The sequence below is a fragment of the Mastigoproctus giganteus genome, chromosome 9 (assembly GCF_048544385.1).
Source record: "Mastigoproctus giganteus isolate SK-2022 chromosome 9, ASM4854438v1, whole genome shotgun sequence".
Taxonomy (NCBI): domain Eukaryota; kingdom Metazoa; phylum Arthropoda; class Arachnida; order Uropygi; family Thelyphonidae; genus Mastigoproctus; species Mastigoproctus giganteus.
In genome coordinates this window covers 77140193-77155225 of record NC_143583.1, presented here as the reverse complement: position 1 = coordinate 77155225, position 15033 = coordinate 77140193, and the positions used below count along the sequence as shown (strand labels likewise).

The 15033-nt window shown below is 35.4% G+C and overlaps 1 protein-coding gene across 1 annotated transcript in view; it reads left to right on the top strand.

Annotated features, from left to right (window-relative positions):
• The window catches only part of LOC150080470 (xylosyl- and glucuronyltransferase LARGE2s-like), a 115364-nt gene that overhangs the window by 29144 nt on the left and 71187 nt on the right, over positions 1–15033 (top strand). The window contains exons 4-6 of the mRNA XM_090380702.1: positions 353–420; positions 5136–5290; positions 8574–8703. Coding sequence (XP_090236828.1) covers positions 353–420; positions 5136–5290; positions 8574–8703 — 353 coding nt within the window. The remainder of the gene's footprint in view (positions 1–352; positions 421–5135; positions 5291–8573; positions 8704–15033) is intronic.

Below are 15033 nucleotides of genomic sequence, written 5' to 3'. Positions count from 1 at the left end.
TTGAGAAGGAGAAATCCACAGAAGGTTCAGATGATGACAATTAAGATAAGATCTTGCACCAGTCTGCGAATGGTCAACCCTTGTATATAGTCCATCACTAATATTTGTTTTCTATTATTTTTACACATTGAATATTGAGGAGTAAATTGGTTATCATAATTAGATCTCACCTGTAATACAAATTATGATGTAATCATAGAGATGAGATAGAGTAAGTGTAGCTTAACAAATAATTTTCATTTAATAATTCAACAGTATATTTGAATTATTAAATGCATTGTATATTTTGTTAATTTTGAATGTGGTGACCATTATGCAATTTCACCTGTTTTATAATAAAGTTTTCTTGTAGTCTGTAGGTTCTACTTTTGGTGTGTTGGCTCTTCTAAAATTAAATGATGGAACTTCTGAAATTATGAGGTTTGTTTACATATTATATTTTATATTCATTATTTTTTAAGCATTTAATATTTATTTAGATACTGTACACTGTATTCCTTTCTTTCTTTCTGTGTGTGTGTGTGTGTGTGTGTGTGCACACACACAATAAAGATATAGAACAATCTCTTTTGTTATTTGAACTAATGTATTTGTTCTGTGAAAATATACAATTTGCCTCAACTTTCTGCATACAACGAATAAACTTCAAATTTTCCCAGTAACTGTGATGTCACCCAAATCAACAACAAAGTTTTAGTGGTAGTTGTTATGGGACCAGAACATACAGTGCTCAAATATAAATTAATAAATTTTCTGTTTATACTCTCGGACATCAAAGCAACCATCAAGACAGGTACCATCAACACTAGAAACTTAAATGGCAAGGAAATGGAATTATCAGAAGAACTAAGTCAGTATCAGAGAAACTCAGATGAATACAGGTAATTTGAAGTGCTGGTCAAGTTATCAAATGCAGACATTGTGGATACCATTTATCAGAGACTAGATGTCACCCAGACATAAGAGAGACAGAATTTGAACATTGGGAGTACAATATGTACAGAAAGGATAGACAAGACAGGAGGGGAGAAGGGGAAATCTACAGCAGTGCATCCAGTTGACATGGGTGGCCAGTACAATGTAGTCAGTTTGGTGTGATGTAAACACTGGGAAAACAAAAATGAGAGTAGGAATGTGTTATAGGCCTAATGATTGTGAGGAGTACAACAAAAACTATACAGAGAACTAGTCGGCTAGTAATCAGAATGTCTTATAATTGGGGATTTTAACTTTCCAGATATTGACTGGAATGTGTGGATTGGTCACTCAAACATTAACAAGACCTTTGTGGATTTATTGGATGTTTTCTACAACAGCATGTTAGAGAGGCAACAAGAGAGTACAATATCCTTGATCTGATTAAGAGCAGTGATTCTTCATGCATTAAGAATCTGCAGATAACCATTAGGTGGCAGTGATCACAGTGTATTGATGTGGGATTTACTTAAAATTGTAACCACCATCAAAGGTAAAAGGAAGGGTTTTTACTTTCATAAAGGAGACTACAGTGTTCCCAGACAGTTTCTAAATTCCATATAATGGGACCAATAATAATGTTAACAACAACAAATTCTAATGGGAAGCATTCCGGAAAATAATCATAAAAGCTACTAAGGACTACTAATCATAGAAGCTACAAAGGATGCAAATAAAAACAGCAAAGACTTCTTTACTCATGTAAACACTCGAAGGAAGGGGATGAATCACATTGGCCCACTTGATATTGATAGTTTAACCATTGATGATCCTGCTCAGGTTTCTAACAAACTAAATAGGTATTTTGCATATACATTCACACATGAGGAATTCTTTAGGGAGGGATGGTTTAACGATTGGCAATCCTGCTCAGATTGCTGACAAACTGAGTAGGTATTTTGCATCCTCATTTACACATAAAGAATTATTTAGGGAGGGAATGCAGAAGTTTATCAAGCTCTTAATAGGGAGCTAAATGATTTTTTGATGAATCATTTAGCTTCTTTTTAGTGTGGAAGAGAAATTGTTGAAGCTAAACATAAAAAAAAAGGTGCTTGGGGTGGATTGTATAGATTAGTGATGGTAATCTATCAAATTATATTAAGATAGGCAGAAAAAGAGGTAAGTAAACCCTTAGGATTAATTAGTAAATTATCTCTGGATTCAGAGAAGTCTCTATGGACTGGAGATACACAAATTGTTCCCCAATTCATAAAGGGGAGGGGTCAAAGGATAACATGAGTAATTACAGACATTTTAGCTTAGCTTCTGTTACAGGGAAAATAATGGAGTCACTGGTTAAAAAAGTGACAGGAGTGCAGTTATACTTTGGTCACAGCATGGATTCATTAAAGGTAGATTCTGTCTGACCAATACTGTGATGAGGTGTCAGAGGAACTGGATGCAAAAATAATTTTGATATCATATATTTGGATTTCAAGAAAGCTTTTGATACTGTTGCACAGGAAACTACTGTACAAATTGTAGCAGTATGGCATTAAGGGCAAGTTACTGCTAAGGATAAAAGGGATGGTTGAGTTGGAAAAGACAAAGTGGTTATCAGTGGATAATGCTCTTTATGGACTAATGTTATTAGTGGAGGTTCAAGGGTTCTTTTCTGTATTCATTCATGATATTGATGAAGGTATAACAGGCTTAATGTCTAAGTTTGAAGATTATACAAAGGTTGCCAGGATGGATAATGAGAGTAGTGAATGTATGCTGCTGCAACAAGATCTAGAAAACTTAAGACAGATGGGCTGGGAAATGGCAATTGAAGTTTAACATTGACAAATGCAAGGTACTGCATATTTGTAGCAGTAATTCCAGAGTAACATATCAATTGTGTTTTATTACAATCAGGGTAGTGGAAAATGAAAAGGACCTGGGTAATTGTGCAGTCCGATATGAGTTCTTTGAGCAGTGCAGAGAGGCTTCCAGGACAACTCATGGTGTTTTGTCAATAATATATGGGAATTTTTCTAGCAAGGATAAGGAGGTGATTATCCCATTGTATATCAGACCACATCTTGAATACTCAATGATCAGACCACATCTTGAATACTGCATACAGGTCTGGAGGCCTCATTTTAGGAGGAAGGATGTAAAGCTTCTGGAATGGGTACAGAGAAGAGCAGTGAGACTCGTGAGAGAAACAAAGGGGTGCTCTTACCAAGAATGGTTTCAATTCTGCCAATTGCAACATCTGGAAACTAGGCAGCTGTGATGTGATCTTATTGAGGTGTTTAAGGCTTTGAATGGCTTGAACAAACTCAGTGCTAATGGGATTCTTCCTCTTGCTCAGAGTGGGCACGTGAGGGGACATAAATTCAAATTTCGGAAGGATCGTTGCAGAACTTTGCTTTCAGCCAATGGGTGGCTGATTGCTGGAAAAAGTTTTCATCCGTTGTTGTGGAAGTGGATAGTTTGATTTAATTCAAGGAAGAAGTAGACAAACTGAACTAGACATAAATTCAAATTGAGGAAGGATGGTTGCAGAAGTTTGCCTTCAGACTAATATTAATTGTTGCACTCATGTACTAGTTACAATAAAAACAGTTACAATGAAGTTGTGAACTCATCTGATTGAATTGGCTATAGTGGTATAAACATAAATTTATTTAATTTTATAATTTTGCTAACATCTTTAACTTGTGTATTTGTGGATACAAATAATATCTCTGCCTAACAAAGTCATTAGAATTATTTATGAATTTATAATTAATTAATTACATCCTACTCTCCATATTCATGAATCAAATTTTATTTTAATGGTTTTTGAGAACGATCTCAATGCTGAAGTTCGTCTCCCTCATAAGTGTTTTAAGCTTTTCAGTTGAGTTATAATGATCATGCACTGCTTCATGTTATCACATGACTCATTGTTCAAATGATAGAATCTTGCAAGGTATAAATTTTATTTTGGGATATTTAACATTAACTATTAACTATATTAGAGCCTCAAAGTTATAAAATGGCTAATACTGTTTGACTTTATTGAATTTATTTGAAATTTGAAGGTTTTTGTCTTCTCATATGTTTTGTTGGTAAAGAAAAATGTAAACTGCATAGTTAATGCAGTGATGTCATCCCTCAAAGCAGAATAAATTTATTCACAAGTTGTCCTGACATTACACTGCTTTAAAACCAGTAGCATCACCAAAAAGGTTAATCCGCCATTCATTTAAAAGATGAAACACCACTGGTCTTATTCGTCCCTCATCAGATATTGGAAGGTCTCTTTCAATTAAATAGGAGGCAGACCTATTGGTGATGCCATTATTTTGAAAGGACATGATACTGGGAAAACTCATTTTGAAGGTAAAGTTAGGTTTGCTGTTCTGTTTGAGCTAACACCATTTCATTAACAAGTCAGTTTAAATCCTGCTAGTTGCAGAAACACATGAAAGGGCAAGCTGATCCTCCAAACCACATATAATTGAATGAAACTGTTGTTTATACTGTGTGTGTGTGTGTGTGTGTGTGTGTGTGTGTGTGTGTGTGTGTGTGTGTGTGTGTGTGTGTGTGTGTGTGTGTGTGTGTGTGTGTGTTTGCTTTATGAGTGAAATCCCCACTTCACTAGAAGCATTCAGATGGTGGGGAGCTAAAATAATCTAGCACCAAGGCAGTCTTCTATGTATAACATTGCTGACTTGTGCCCTCCAATACCAGATTGCAGTATTGGATTTTCTGGAAAAATCAGATGCCAGATTATCAGACTTCTGCTGTATTATTAAAAATTATACAATACTTCAGTTTTCCTTTTTTGTGTTATAATCTTTGTTTTTTGAAGCACATATTCAGTGGATTAATTATATATTTATTGTAGATATCACGTAATGCATGGATTGCAACAATGATGACACTGACAGTGGAATAAAGTTGATATTCCATGTTCTATCAAGGATCCAAATATCAGCAGAGGTTATTTTATTGTATTGGCATTTGAAATTTATTTCAAAATAAATTCGCATTTTATTTTGAAATAAATTTCATTAAAAGTTTTCACCCCACCACCATTCTAATATCGTTATGTAAATCACTGCAATCATCCTGGGAGCATATCCCTTGTGAATATGGAGGGTTGGATGTAAATGTTTTTTATTTTTTGTTAGTAAAGTTGTTTTTAATTATATTATTTTGTTGATCTCTAATAATAGGATCCAGTTTTCACCAAACATTGAGCCTATGACACAACAGAGCACAAGCTTCATTCCAACTAATAAATCTGTTATTAGTATAACTGTGATGCTGATGTGCTATGGTTATTCAGGAACAGTTCATTTCACAGATGTGTTATTAACACCAGAATACAGTGAGTGATATATGTATTTGTCCATATCTTTTGGATTATTTCATAAAATAACAAAAAAATTTTATACATATTTTTATTTATTGATTACATTGGTAGTGTACAGCCTAAGAATCACAACTTCTAAAGAATTGCAAAGTATTTATGAGGAGTTATGAGAAGTTCTGAATTTATATGTTTTATTTGAATATCTATTTGAATATTTGAATATCTTTTTTATTATTTTTTTTTTTATTTATTATTATTTTATTTATTTTTTTTTTTTAACTTGCCTCTTTGTATATGACAAAGACTTTCTGTCTTCAAGTAATCATGTATATTACTGTATATTTTGTACATTTTTGTTTATTTAATCTGTAAAAGTCTCGGGTCGAGCACGAATGTACCCTTGTTTATTGTACATTGTGTTCCTCGCACCTTAGTCTGTATTCACACCCTTCTGGCATAGAGCCGTCCCGGGGTGACCCAAGGTTTTTGGGAAATAAACTGATTTTAATAATAATAATCTAGTAAGGCTTGATATATTCAAGTATTCAGTATAGAAGAACAGTTGTATACACATTTGAATTGACTATGGTTCACATGGATTATATTCCAGGTCAGATTATTAGTTGTGAATTTCTCTGATCTGTGTAGGTATGCTATATATAAACAGAACTTTTTTGTATTGTTTTTATGGTGCTTTTATTTATTTTGATTCATATAAATGCGTACGGTGGTATAAATTTATACACATTTTGTTCTGATTTCAGATACATTATTCAGATCTAATTTTTGGCTGATGTAATCAAAGATACAAAAGCATCCTCAAAGACAGAAATTGAATATAGAGATGCATATAATATTCAAATTAGCCTGGAATAATTTTCCATTAACCTGGAAGCAGATATATTGGGGAGGGGAGAGGAAAATGATGACTTTACCTTTTCCTGCAGATCTGACTTTCTTTCTCAGCCCACTGATACCTTTTAGGAGCATTTTGAAATTTGTGCAGCCTGTTTTCACAACATAAAAATATTACAGTCAAAATTCTGACACTGTTTATTACTTCTTTTTGAAATTCTCTTATTTCATTTTAACAGCAGCCAGAAGACAGTCCAGTCAGAAACTATTCAGAAAAATTTTCTGACTTATTCATTTGTTTAAAGTATATCTGAAAAAAGTAATGTCCAGATGTCTGTTTGTTGTATATAGTGACCTCTACATGCTACTCTTATAGGAGATTGTTGTATTACTGTCTTCTTCTCACAAAAGAGCAGTAGTGAAAGGAAATATTCAGAGAAAGCTTTGTGTTCATTTTTACACACACATGGAAACTGTAAAATCCAGCACTTTACATTGCAGTTCAGAATCCTTTAAAATCCTATGTTTGTCTATCTTTTAGGCAGCTGAACTTATTTACAGATGTAAGTAAGTACAGTAATTATTACTTAATATATCGAGCATTAAATATTTTTTTGTATAGGCATGTTCATTGCTGTTGTTGTTGTTGTTGTTGTTGATATGGGCGTTTAATGGCGCATAAGCTACTATGGCTATAATGCGCCTATTCATTTTTTATATAGGGAAAACAAAAATTTTTATAAAATCAGAAAAGATTAAAAAGTCACATGTTCATTGCCTGATGTAGCTGAGTGGTCAGGAGCAACAATGCAATAGAGTGGTTCACTCTTTGAGTGGACCACGGTTCAAGTCCTGACTGCTGAATACAATTAATTACTGTATTTGCGATTTATTGTATTTATTGTAAACTTCTCTGACCTGGTAGTCATGCTGAAGTATAAAAAAGAACATGTTTTTTCATTGAAATTTTGTGCCTGTACAAAACTGCACCGCTACGTATGCCTCTCTAAAATCCAGAAAATTTTAAAAACTGACACCTCTCAATCCCCAAGTCTGCCAGAATTTAAAAGGTTTATTGTATAGAGTATGGTCTTTTTATGCGTATGGGCTGTAACTTCTAAATGGGAAGGAATAATGTAAAAAAAAATAATTTTGAAAACATGGCTGTTGCAGTTGTGAAGTTACTTTATTTTTGCAGTGGTTTTTGATATATAGTTGGATTATAGGCATTAATAGGAGGGTTAGGCATAAATAAAAAAAAAATATATAAAAAATCTTATGAGGGTAGTTCAAATGTGAGATATATATATATATATTTATTTTTTTATTTTTTTTATTATTGATAACTTATTAAGAAATACAATGATGCAAATCAGCATGCTCTAATGGTTATGCTTCCACTTTACATTATTGAGTAGAAGGGTAGGCATGGAAAGACTAGTTTAATCAGTATTTTAGCATCACTTTTGAAACAAAGTGCAACTCCACACTATTATAAAGTTTGTGTAAAATTTTCATTTTACATTTTACATGCGAAAGTGGACAAAATTTTTAACAAAGTTAAAGCTAATTATAGCAGTGAATGTTTACTACAAGTATATAAATGGAATCAAAAGGAAGATTGTGAAAATGTGACAAATAAATTCCATGCTTAAATAGCTTATGTTTAGTGTGATGCAAATGGTGTATTTTCATTTATTTCTCATGGATCAGAAGACTATTATTGTGATTTGCTTTTGCAAGTTATTCAAGGATAAGATGAAGCTGGCAGTTAGGCCAAAACTAGAGACATCTGTTTCTATCAAAATTTTGATAGCCTCATACAGCTGGAGTGGTAATGAATTCCCTAAGCAATCTGAAATTTTGGATGCTTCCTAGCACCCCCCCTCCCATTGGACTGATTGCCTCCTCACTGTCATTTGTTCAGATCATTTAAAGAGTTTCTAGGTGGTAAAAATTTCAAAGTAATTCTTGGAAAAAAGCATTTGTAAGTTAAGAAAGATATTTAAATAAAGAAGTAACATTGTTTCTATTAATGGTACAAATGCCAATAAATAAATGTTATTTGTATTTGAACCATTCTTATACTTAATTTTTTATTTAAAAAAATTTATTTCATTGTTATGATACTTATAAAAAATACTGATAAGTGGGGGAAACTTAAAAATATCTGTATATGGTTGTGTGTGTGTACCTGCCATTTATGTGTCCTAGCTTTATGACAAGTTTAGCTTTCTTCTGGTTTTAAGTCAAGTTTGTGCATATACATATTTTGCAAATATGCAGATGTTTTTGTTGCGTTTTTTTTTTTTTTTTTAATCAGTTATGGACCTACTGAATTTTTGATGATTCATCCTCGGAAGCCAATATTATTTAGTTTTAAATAATTGTTTTACCACTTAGTTTGCTTCAGCTTGAAACAAGAGTTAAATTCTCATTGTAGAGCCTACTTCTCAAAAAAGACATTCACTTGAAAAACTGGTCAGTACATGTCCTTCAAAACCAGAGTCTAAGCCAGTGTCCCTCAATTTGGTATTTAAACTAGAGCATCTGATCAGACCCCCTAAACATAAGTAAGTAAAATCAAGTTCATGTTATTGTAAAAAGTATCAATTCTGTTTTCTTAACTTCTCTGTTGATGAATTTGTAAATGCTTTATTACCTCTGTTCCAGTACTTTATTTGTGAAAACAAATGATATTTATGCATGCTTGATTGAAGTTAATTACAAGGTTACAAAATAATCTTGCACATTAACATAAAAGTACAATTATATTTAAATTATAATTATATATTTTTAACTACAAGATATATCACAATTTTGATAGTAGAGTTCTGGAAAAGCATTTTACTTATAATTACTTTATATGTACATGTGTAAAGCTTGCTTCAGCTTGAAACAAGAGTTAAATTCTCATTGTAGAGCCTACTTCTCAAAAAAGACATTCACGTGAAAAACTGGTCAGTACATGTCCCTCAAAACCAGAGTTTAAGCCAGTGTCCCTCAAAACCAGAGTTTAAGCCAGTGTCCCTCAATTTTGTATTTAAACTAGAGCATCTGATCAGACCCTCTAAACATAAGTAGGTTGGGAATAAAAGAAAAAAATATACACAGTAATAACATGAACATAATTTACACTGTACAATTGATACATCAAATAAACCATATTAACCATATTTCATTTTTTTTTTATCACTGCCTTCAAATTAAAATCTCATTTTCACTTTGTGCTGGAATTTGCGTGTTGTAGTGGTTGGTGGTGGTGGTAGTAGTAGTAGTAATAGTAATCGAGGCATGTGATGCAAGAATATGTAGCATCAGCCAAAAAAAAAAAAAAAAAAAAAAAACCTTCACACATCCATTCCCCCTAAACGTTTGTCCAGTTCCTCCTTGAATTTATTTAAGCTACCAACTTCCACAATGACAGATGGAAGTTTGTTCCAGCAATCAACTACCCGCTGGCTAAAGGCAAATTTCCACACATCTATTCTATAACTATCTTTCCTCAATTTGAATTTATAACCCCCTCAGGTTCATAATCTGAGCAAGAGGAAGAACAATCGGTTGGGCAGGCTCAATTCCCATCAGAATTGCGCCTGCTCAACCCATTCAAGGCCTTTTACACCTCAATCAGATTACCTCGCAGGTGCCTCGTCTCCAGATGCTGCAGTTTGCAGAATTTAAGCCTTTCTTCGTAAGACAACCCTTTCGTTCCCCTCACCAATCTTGTTGCCCTTCTCTGTACTCGCTCAAGCAACTCTACATCATTTCCTAAAATGAGGGCTCCAGACCTGTACGCAGTACTCAAGGCTTGGCCTGACCATTTGTACTTTGCCCTATACAAAGGAATAATCATCTCCTTTTCCCTACTAGCAAAATTACTGTGTATCATTGGCAATACCCCATGACCTGCTCTGGCAACCTGTCTGCACTGCTTAGAAAATTTCATATCTGACTGCACAATTACTCCGAGGTCTTTTTCATTTTCTACCACCCTAAGTGTAGCACCACACAGTTGGTAGGTTTCTCTGGGGTTACTTCTACCCACATGCAGCACTTTGCATTTGTCAATGTTAAACTTCAGTTTCCACTTCTCAGCCCATCTGCCCAAATGTTCTAGATCCTGTTGTAGTAGCACATTGCCATTACTGCCATTAACAACCCTGCCAATCTTTGTATCATCTGAAAACTTCGACATTAAGTGTGATATACCTCCATCAATATCATTGATAAATATATAAAACAACAGCGGGCCCAACACCAAACCCTGGGGGAATCCACTGATAACATTAGTCCATGAAGAGCAGCATCCATTAATTATCACTGTCTTCTCCCACTCAACCACCCTTTTATCCATTTTAGCAATTTGCCCTTAACACCATACTGCTCCAGTTTGTACAGTAGTCTTCCATTTGCAACAGTGTCAAAAGCTTTCATCAGTATACTGTGATCACTGCCACCCAGTGGTTCCTTTATCTGCAAATTCTTAAGACACCAACAATTCCAAAAAGTTTAAACTCTGAAATGAAATTAAAATTAAATTGATAACAAAAAACATTTTCTTAATGATTATGCAAATGAAGACATGGTAATCTCCTGTCATTTTGTATAATATTGCTCTCATTGAGTTCCTTCTGTGTTTCTAAATTTCTAAATAGGTTACCAAAATATCATTTTGGTAACCTATTTACAAATTTTTTTCTTTTTTTTTTTTAAACTTTTTTGCATCACTGTACCTTTACCTACACAAATTATGCTTTCAAGGTGTATCAATAACAAAATAAAAAATATTTGGCAGTTCCCCCTTTATTCTTGGTTCTAAAAGGGGAAGATTTTGTCTTGGACCCACAAAACATCTTATTGCAGACCAACCAATTTGAATTGAACACAGGTATTAGTATTAATAGTGGAAATAATGCAAGAAAGGAAGGTTATTCAGCATCAGCAAAAAAGAAAAACTTCCCACATCACTTTGTCATTTGTCTAGTTCTTTTTTAAAATTATTCAAATTACCCATTCAACAACACCAGAAGTTTGTTCCAACAATCAACTACCCACTGGCTGAAGATAGAATTCCACACATCTGTCCTGCAACCATCCTTCCTCAACGAAAATTTATGTCCCCTAGTGTTGTCTGAACAAGAATAAGGATGCCATCAGCATTTAGCTTACTGAATCCATTTACAGCCTTAAACACATCAATCAGATATCCTTGCAGGTACCTTGTTTCCAGATGCTGCAATTCAGAACTGAAAAACTGAAACTTTCTTTGTAAGAGTACCCTTTTGTTCCTCTCACTAATCTTTTTTTTTTTTTTTTCTTTTTTTTTTTATGAAACCCCAAACGCGAGAGGTTTTAGAACCTATAGTACTTAGTACTGTGCTTGGGTTCGAGGTTCAGAAAATGAAAGAAGATATTTGTTGACATTAGACTTGAACATCTGTAGACTGTAATTTTCAGGAAATACGTATAAAGGAAGGTTGTTCCAGAAAACGGCAGTTGAATGAATAAACGAGGAAGATGAAAAGTTGGTTCTGTGAGTTTGAAGTTGGACAGTAAATGGATGTTGGCTGGTGGCAGCACATGTTCAGACTGTTTTGAAAGAGAGAGTGGGAATTATAGAAGCCAATTCAGAAGAACAGTGCCCATGGAAGTATCTGTAGAAGAGGCATACAGCAGAAGCAGAACGTCTATGAGACAGCGAGTGAAGAGACTGTTACAGATGAGTCATTAATTAACCTAACTGCCCTCTTCAGAATGGAATCTAGAAGCCTGAGAGAGGTTTTGGGAGCACCGCCCCAGATGTGGAAACAATATTCCATGGTAGGGCAGATTTGCGATTTGTACAGAGTGAACAGCTGTTTGGAAAAAAAGTAACGCCAAGAGCGAAAGAGAAAACCAAGTTTTTTAGATGCAGAGGAAGTCAGGGTAATCCCCAAAAGAGATATATCATTTTGCCTGAAAATCGGAGTGTCACCAAAGATAAATATAGGAGCAGAAGAATCCTTTTTGCAAGATATAAGACAAGACTGAGTTTTAGAAGGATTGAAATCAACTAAGTTGTCTTTGCCCCACTGGAGAATTACCTGGAGATCGGCATTTAAGGAATTGGTAGCGGATATTCGAGAAGTTGAAGCTGATTGAGCAGGGCAAGGTTTCCCAAAATGGAAAGTGGAATGCAATGTGCTATCATCAGCAAAACCATGGATAGGATTTCCAGTCATTGGAAGAAGGTCATTAATATACAAGAGGAAAAGAGTGGGGCAAAGAACTGAACCTTGGGGGACACCGGCATTAGTGGAGAAGTTAGAAGACAGAGAGCCATCTACCATCACCCTCAGTGAGCGATCAGAGAGAAAACTGGATAACCAATTACAAAAAACAATTGGAAAACCATAAGATGGAAGATTGTTTAGAAGACCTTTATGCCAAACATGATCAAAAGTCTTTGAGATGTCAAGAACAACTGCTTCTGTTTCACCAAACTTTTCCATTGAATTTTTCCATAAATGAGTAACATAAGCCAGAATATCACCAGTGGATCGACACTGACAGAATCAATACTGGCGAACATTGATCAGGCGGAAGGTTTCTAGGTAGTTGAAGAGTTGGCGGTTAATTGATTTCTTCATTACTTTAGAAAGAGTAGAAGTAATTGCAATAGGGCGATAATTGGATAAGAGGGATTTGTCATCCTTTTTAGGAACTGGCTGGATATGAGCAAATTTCCAAGCAGAAGGAAAAACACCTCAATAAGAAAGTAAAAAAAGACAGCAAAGAACAGGAGTAAGTTCAGGAGCACAGGTTTTGAGGACAAGTGGAGAAATACCATCAGGACCTGGAGCTTTCTTTGCATCAAGATTTGTCAAAATCCTTCTGACATCCTATTGAGGGAACACCACAGGAGGCATTGAATGGAGCGTATTGGGAATGGTGGGATGTGTTTTACCAAGATCATTAATACATGAGCTGGAAGAAAAATGGGATGCTAGCAGGTCAGCTTTATCCTTGGCTGAAGTGACAGCAGAACCATCTGGTTTTGACAGAGGTGGGCAAAGTTGCGGCCAATAGCTTTGGCAAGAGACCAGAATGCTCGGCTACCATTAGGTCAAGAAGCAAGTTTTCTACTCTTAGTCTGTTCAAAATCTAGTTTGGATTGATTAATAATTGCTTTACAATTGTTGCGAGCTTTGGTGCAGGCAGAAAATGTAACTGAAGAATTGGAAACAAGCCAATTACGATATGCAATGTTCTTCTCTTAAACAGCCTTAGCACATTTATTGGAAAATCAAGGTTTAGATAAAGGACGAGATTTTAAAGTGGAGTGTGGAATAAAGGATTTCATTCCTACAAGAATAATTTCACTGGCACGTTCTGAGCAAACGTTGACATCAGAAGTTTTGAAACAGTAATCCAACCAAAGAAAAGAAGAAAAGAAATCTCGCAGGTCATCCCATTTTACATTCTTGTAATGCCAAACAATACGAGGTTGGGAATCGCGATGAGATAATGGCTCCATTGGAGAAGAAACGATCACCAAGTTTTGATCTGAGGTGCCTAAAGGGCCACTCACTTCAACCGTGTACTTAGAAGGGTTATTTGTGAGAAAAAGATCAAGCATGTTGGCTGTATGGGTTCGATTGCTGGGCATTCTGGTGGGTAAATGAACAGTCTGTGCAAGGTCATTAGTAATTGCAAAAGCCTCAGCATCTCGACCAGCTGAGTCAGTGTGACTAGAAAATGGAAGCCAGCTGGAGTTGTGAACATTAAAATTATCAAGGAAAATTACCTCACTGTTAGGAAAGTTGGACTGGAGAAAGTCAAGTTGCAAAGAGAGAAAGTCAAAGAGCTCCAAGTGACTAGTGGAATTCGGAGAGCGGTAGAGACAACAGATGAATTTGACAGAATGAGGTAGAGACAACAGATGAATTTGACAGAATGAGGTAGAGAGATTTTAAGCCCTCTGGCTTAAAATCTGGCTTAAGATCGAAAAGAGGAGATTCAAATTACTAAGTCTGACAGAGAATGTCGGAACGGACATATACACAAGTACCACCCTTGAGGTGAAAGGAATCATACAGCGAATAATTTGAGCACCTGAGATGAGCAGTAGATGAATCAACCGATAACTGAGATTTTGTCAGAAAAGGTACATGGGGTTTGGCAGACTGCAAGTGGAAATGGACATCGTTGAGATTAGAATTGAGACCACGTATATTTGTGAAATGAACTAGGAAGTTTTTTTGGAGGTTTAGATCTTTTCCAGATAAGCTTACTCTATTAGTTTGACAATTCATGGTGTATTCAATAGTAAGAAAAAGTGGGGGGAGACATGCTGTTATGAAGTAATTAAATTTTTGGATATGGTGTACACAATATCCAAAAATTGAGTCCTTGAGGACTTTGGTCCTTGAGATTGTCACAGATATTCTCTCAGATATGCCAGACAAGCTGTACTTGCTACCTGGGAGTCTAAAACGCTGATGGAACTGATATTCGGGTGACACTCAAGTCAAGTGGACCCAATTTCGACGAAGTCCGGACGGTCTGTGACAGCCAAATCCTCTGCTTGCACCTTCACGATGGTGGGACTGTTAGTAATCCTGGGTATAACCTCCATGCACAAGTACATGGTGGGTGACCACCCAGGTGTGAACCAACGTAAGCAGGGGTCGAGGTGTGGCGCCCACACCACATGGAGGAAAGATGCCCCTCTATGTTACCAGGCAGTACTAGGTAGTAGATGACTCGTCAACCGGTGAAATACCACCACTTTTCTTATTGGAGGCTTGAAGTGGTGGAACCCATGTTTAGTCTCTAGAGCTAAGTTCCGGTCAACCCTTCCCTATCTCTTCCATCATGCCGTATGATTGATGACTTTTGAGATTATGATGAACGTCGAG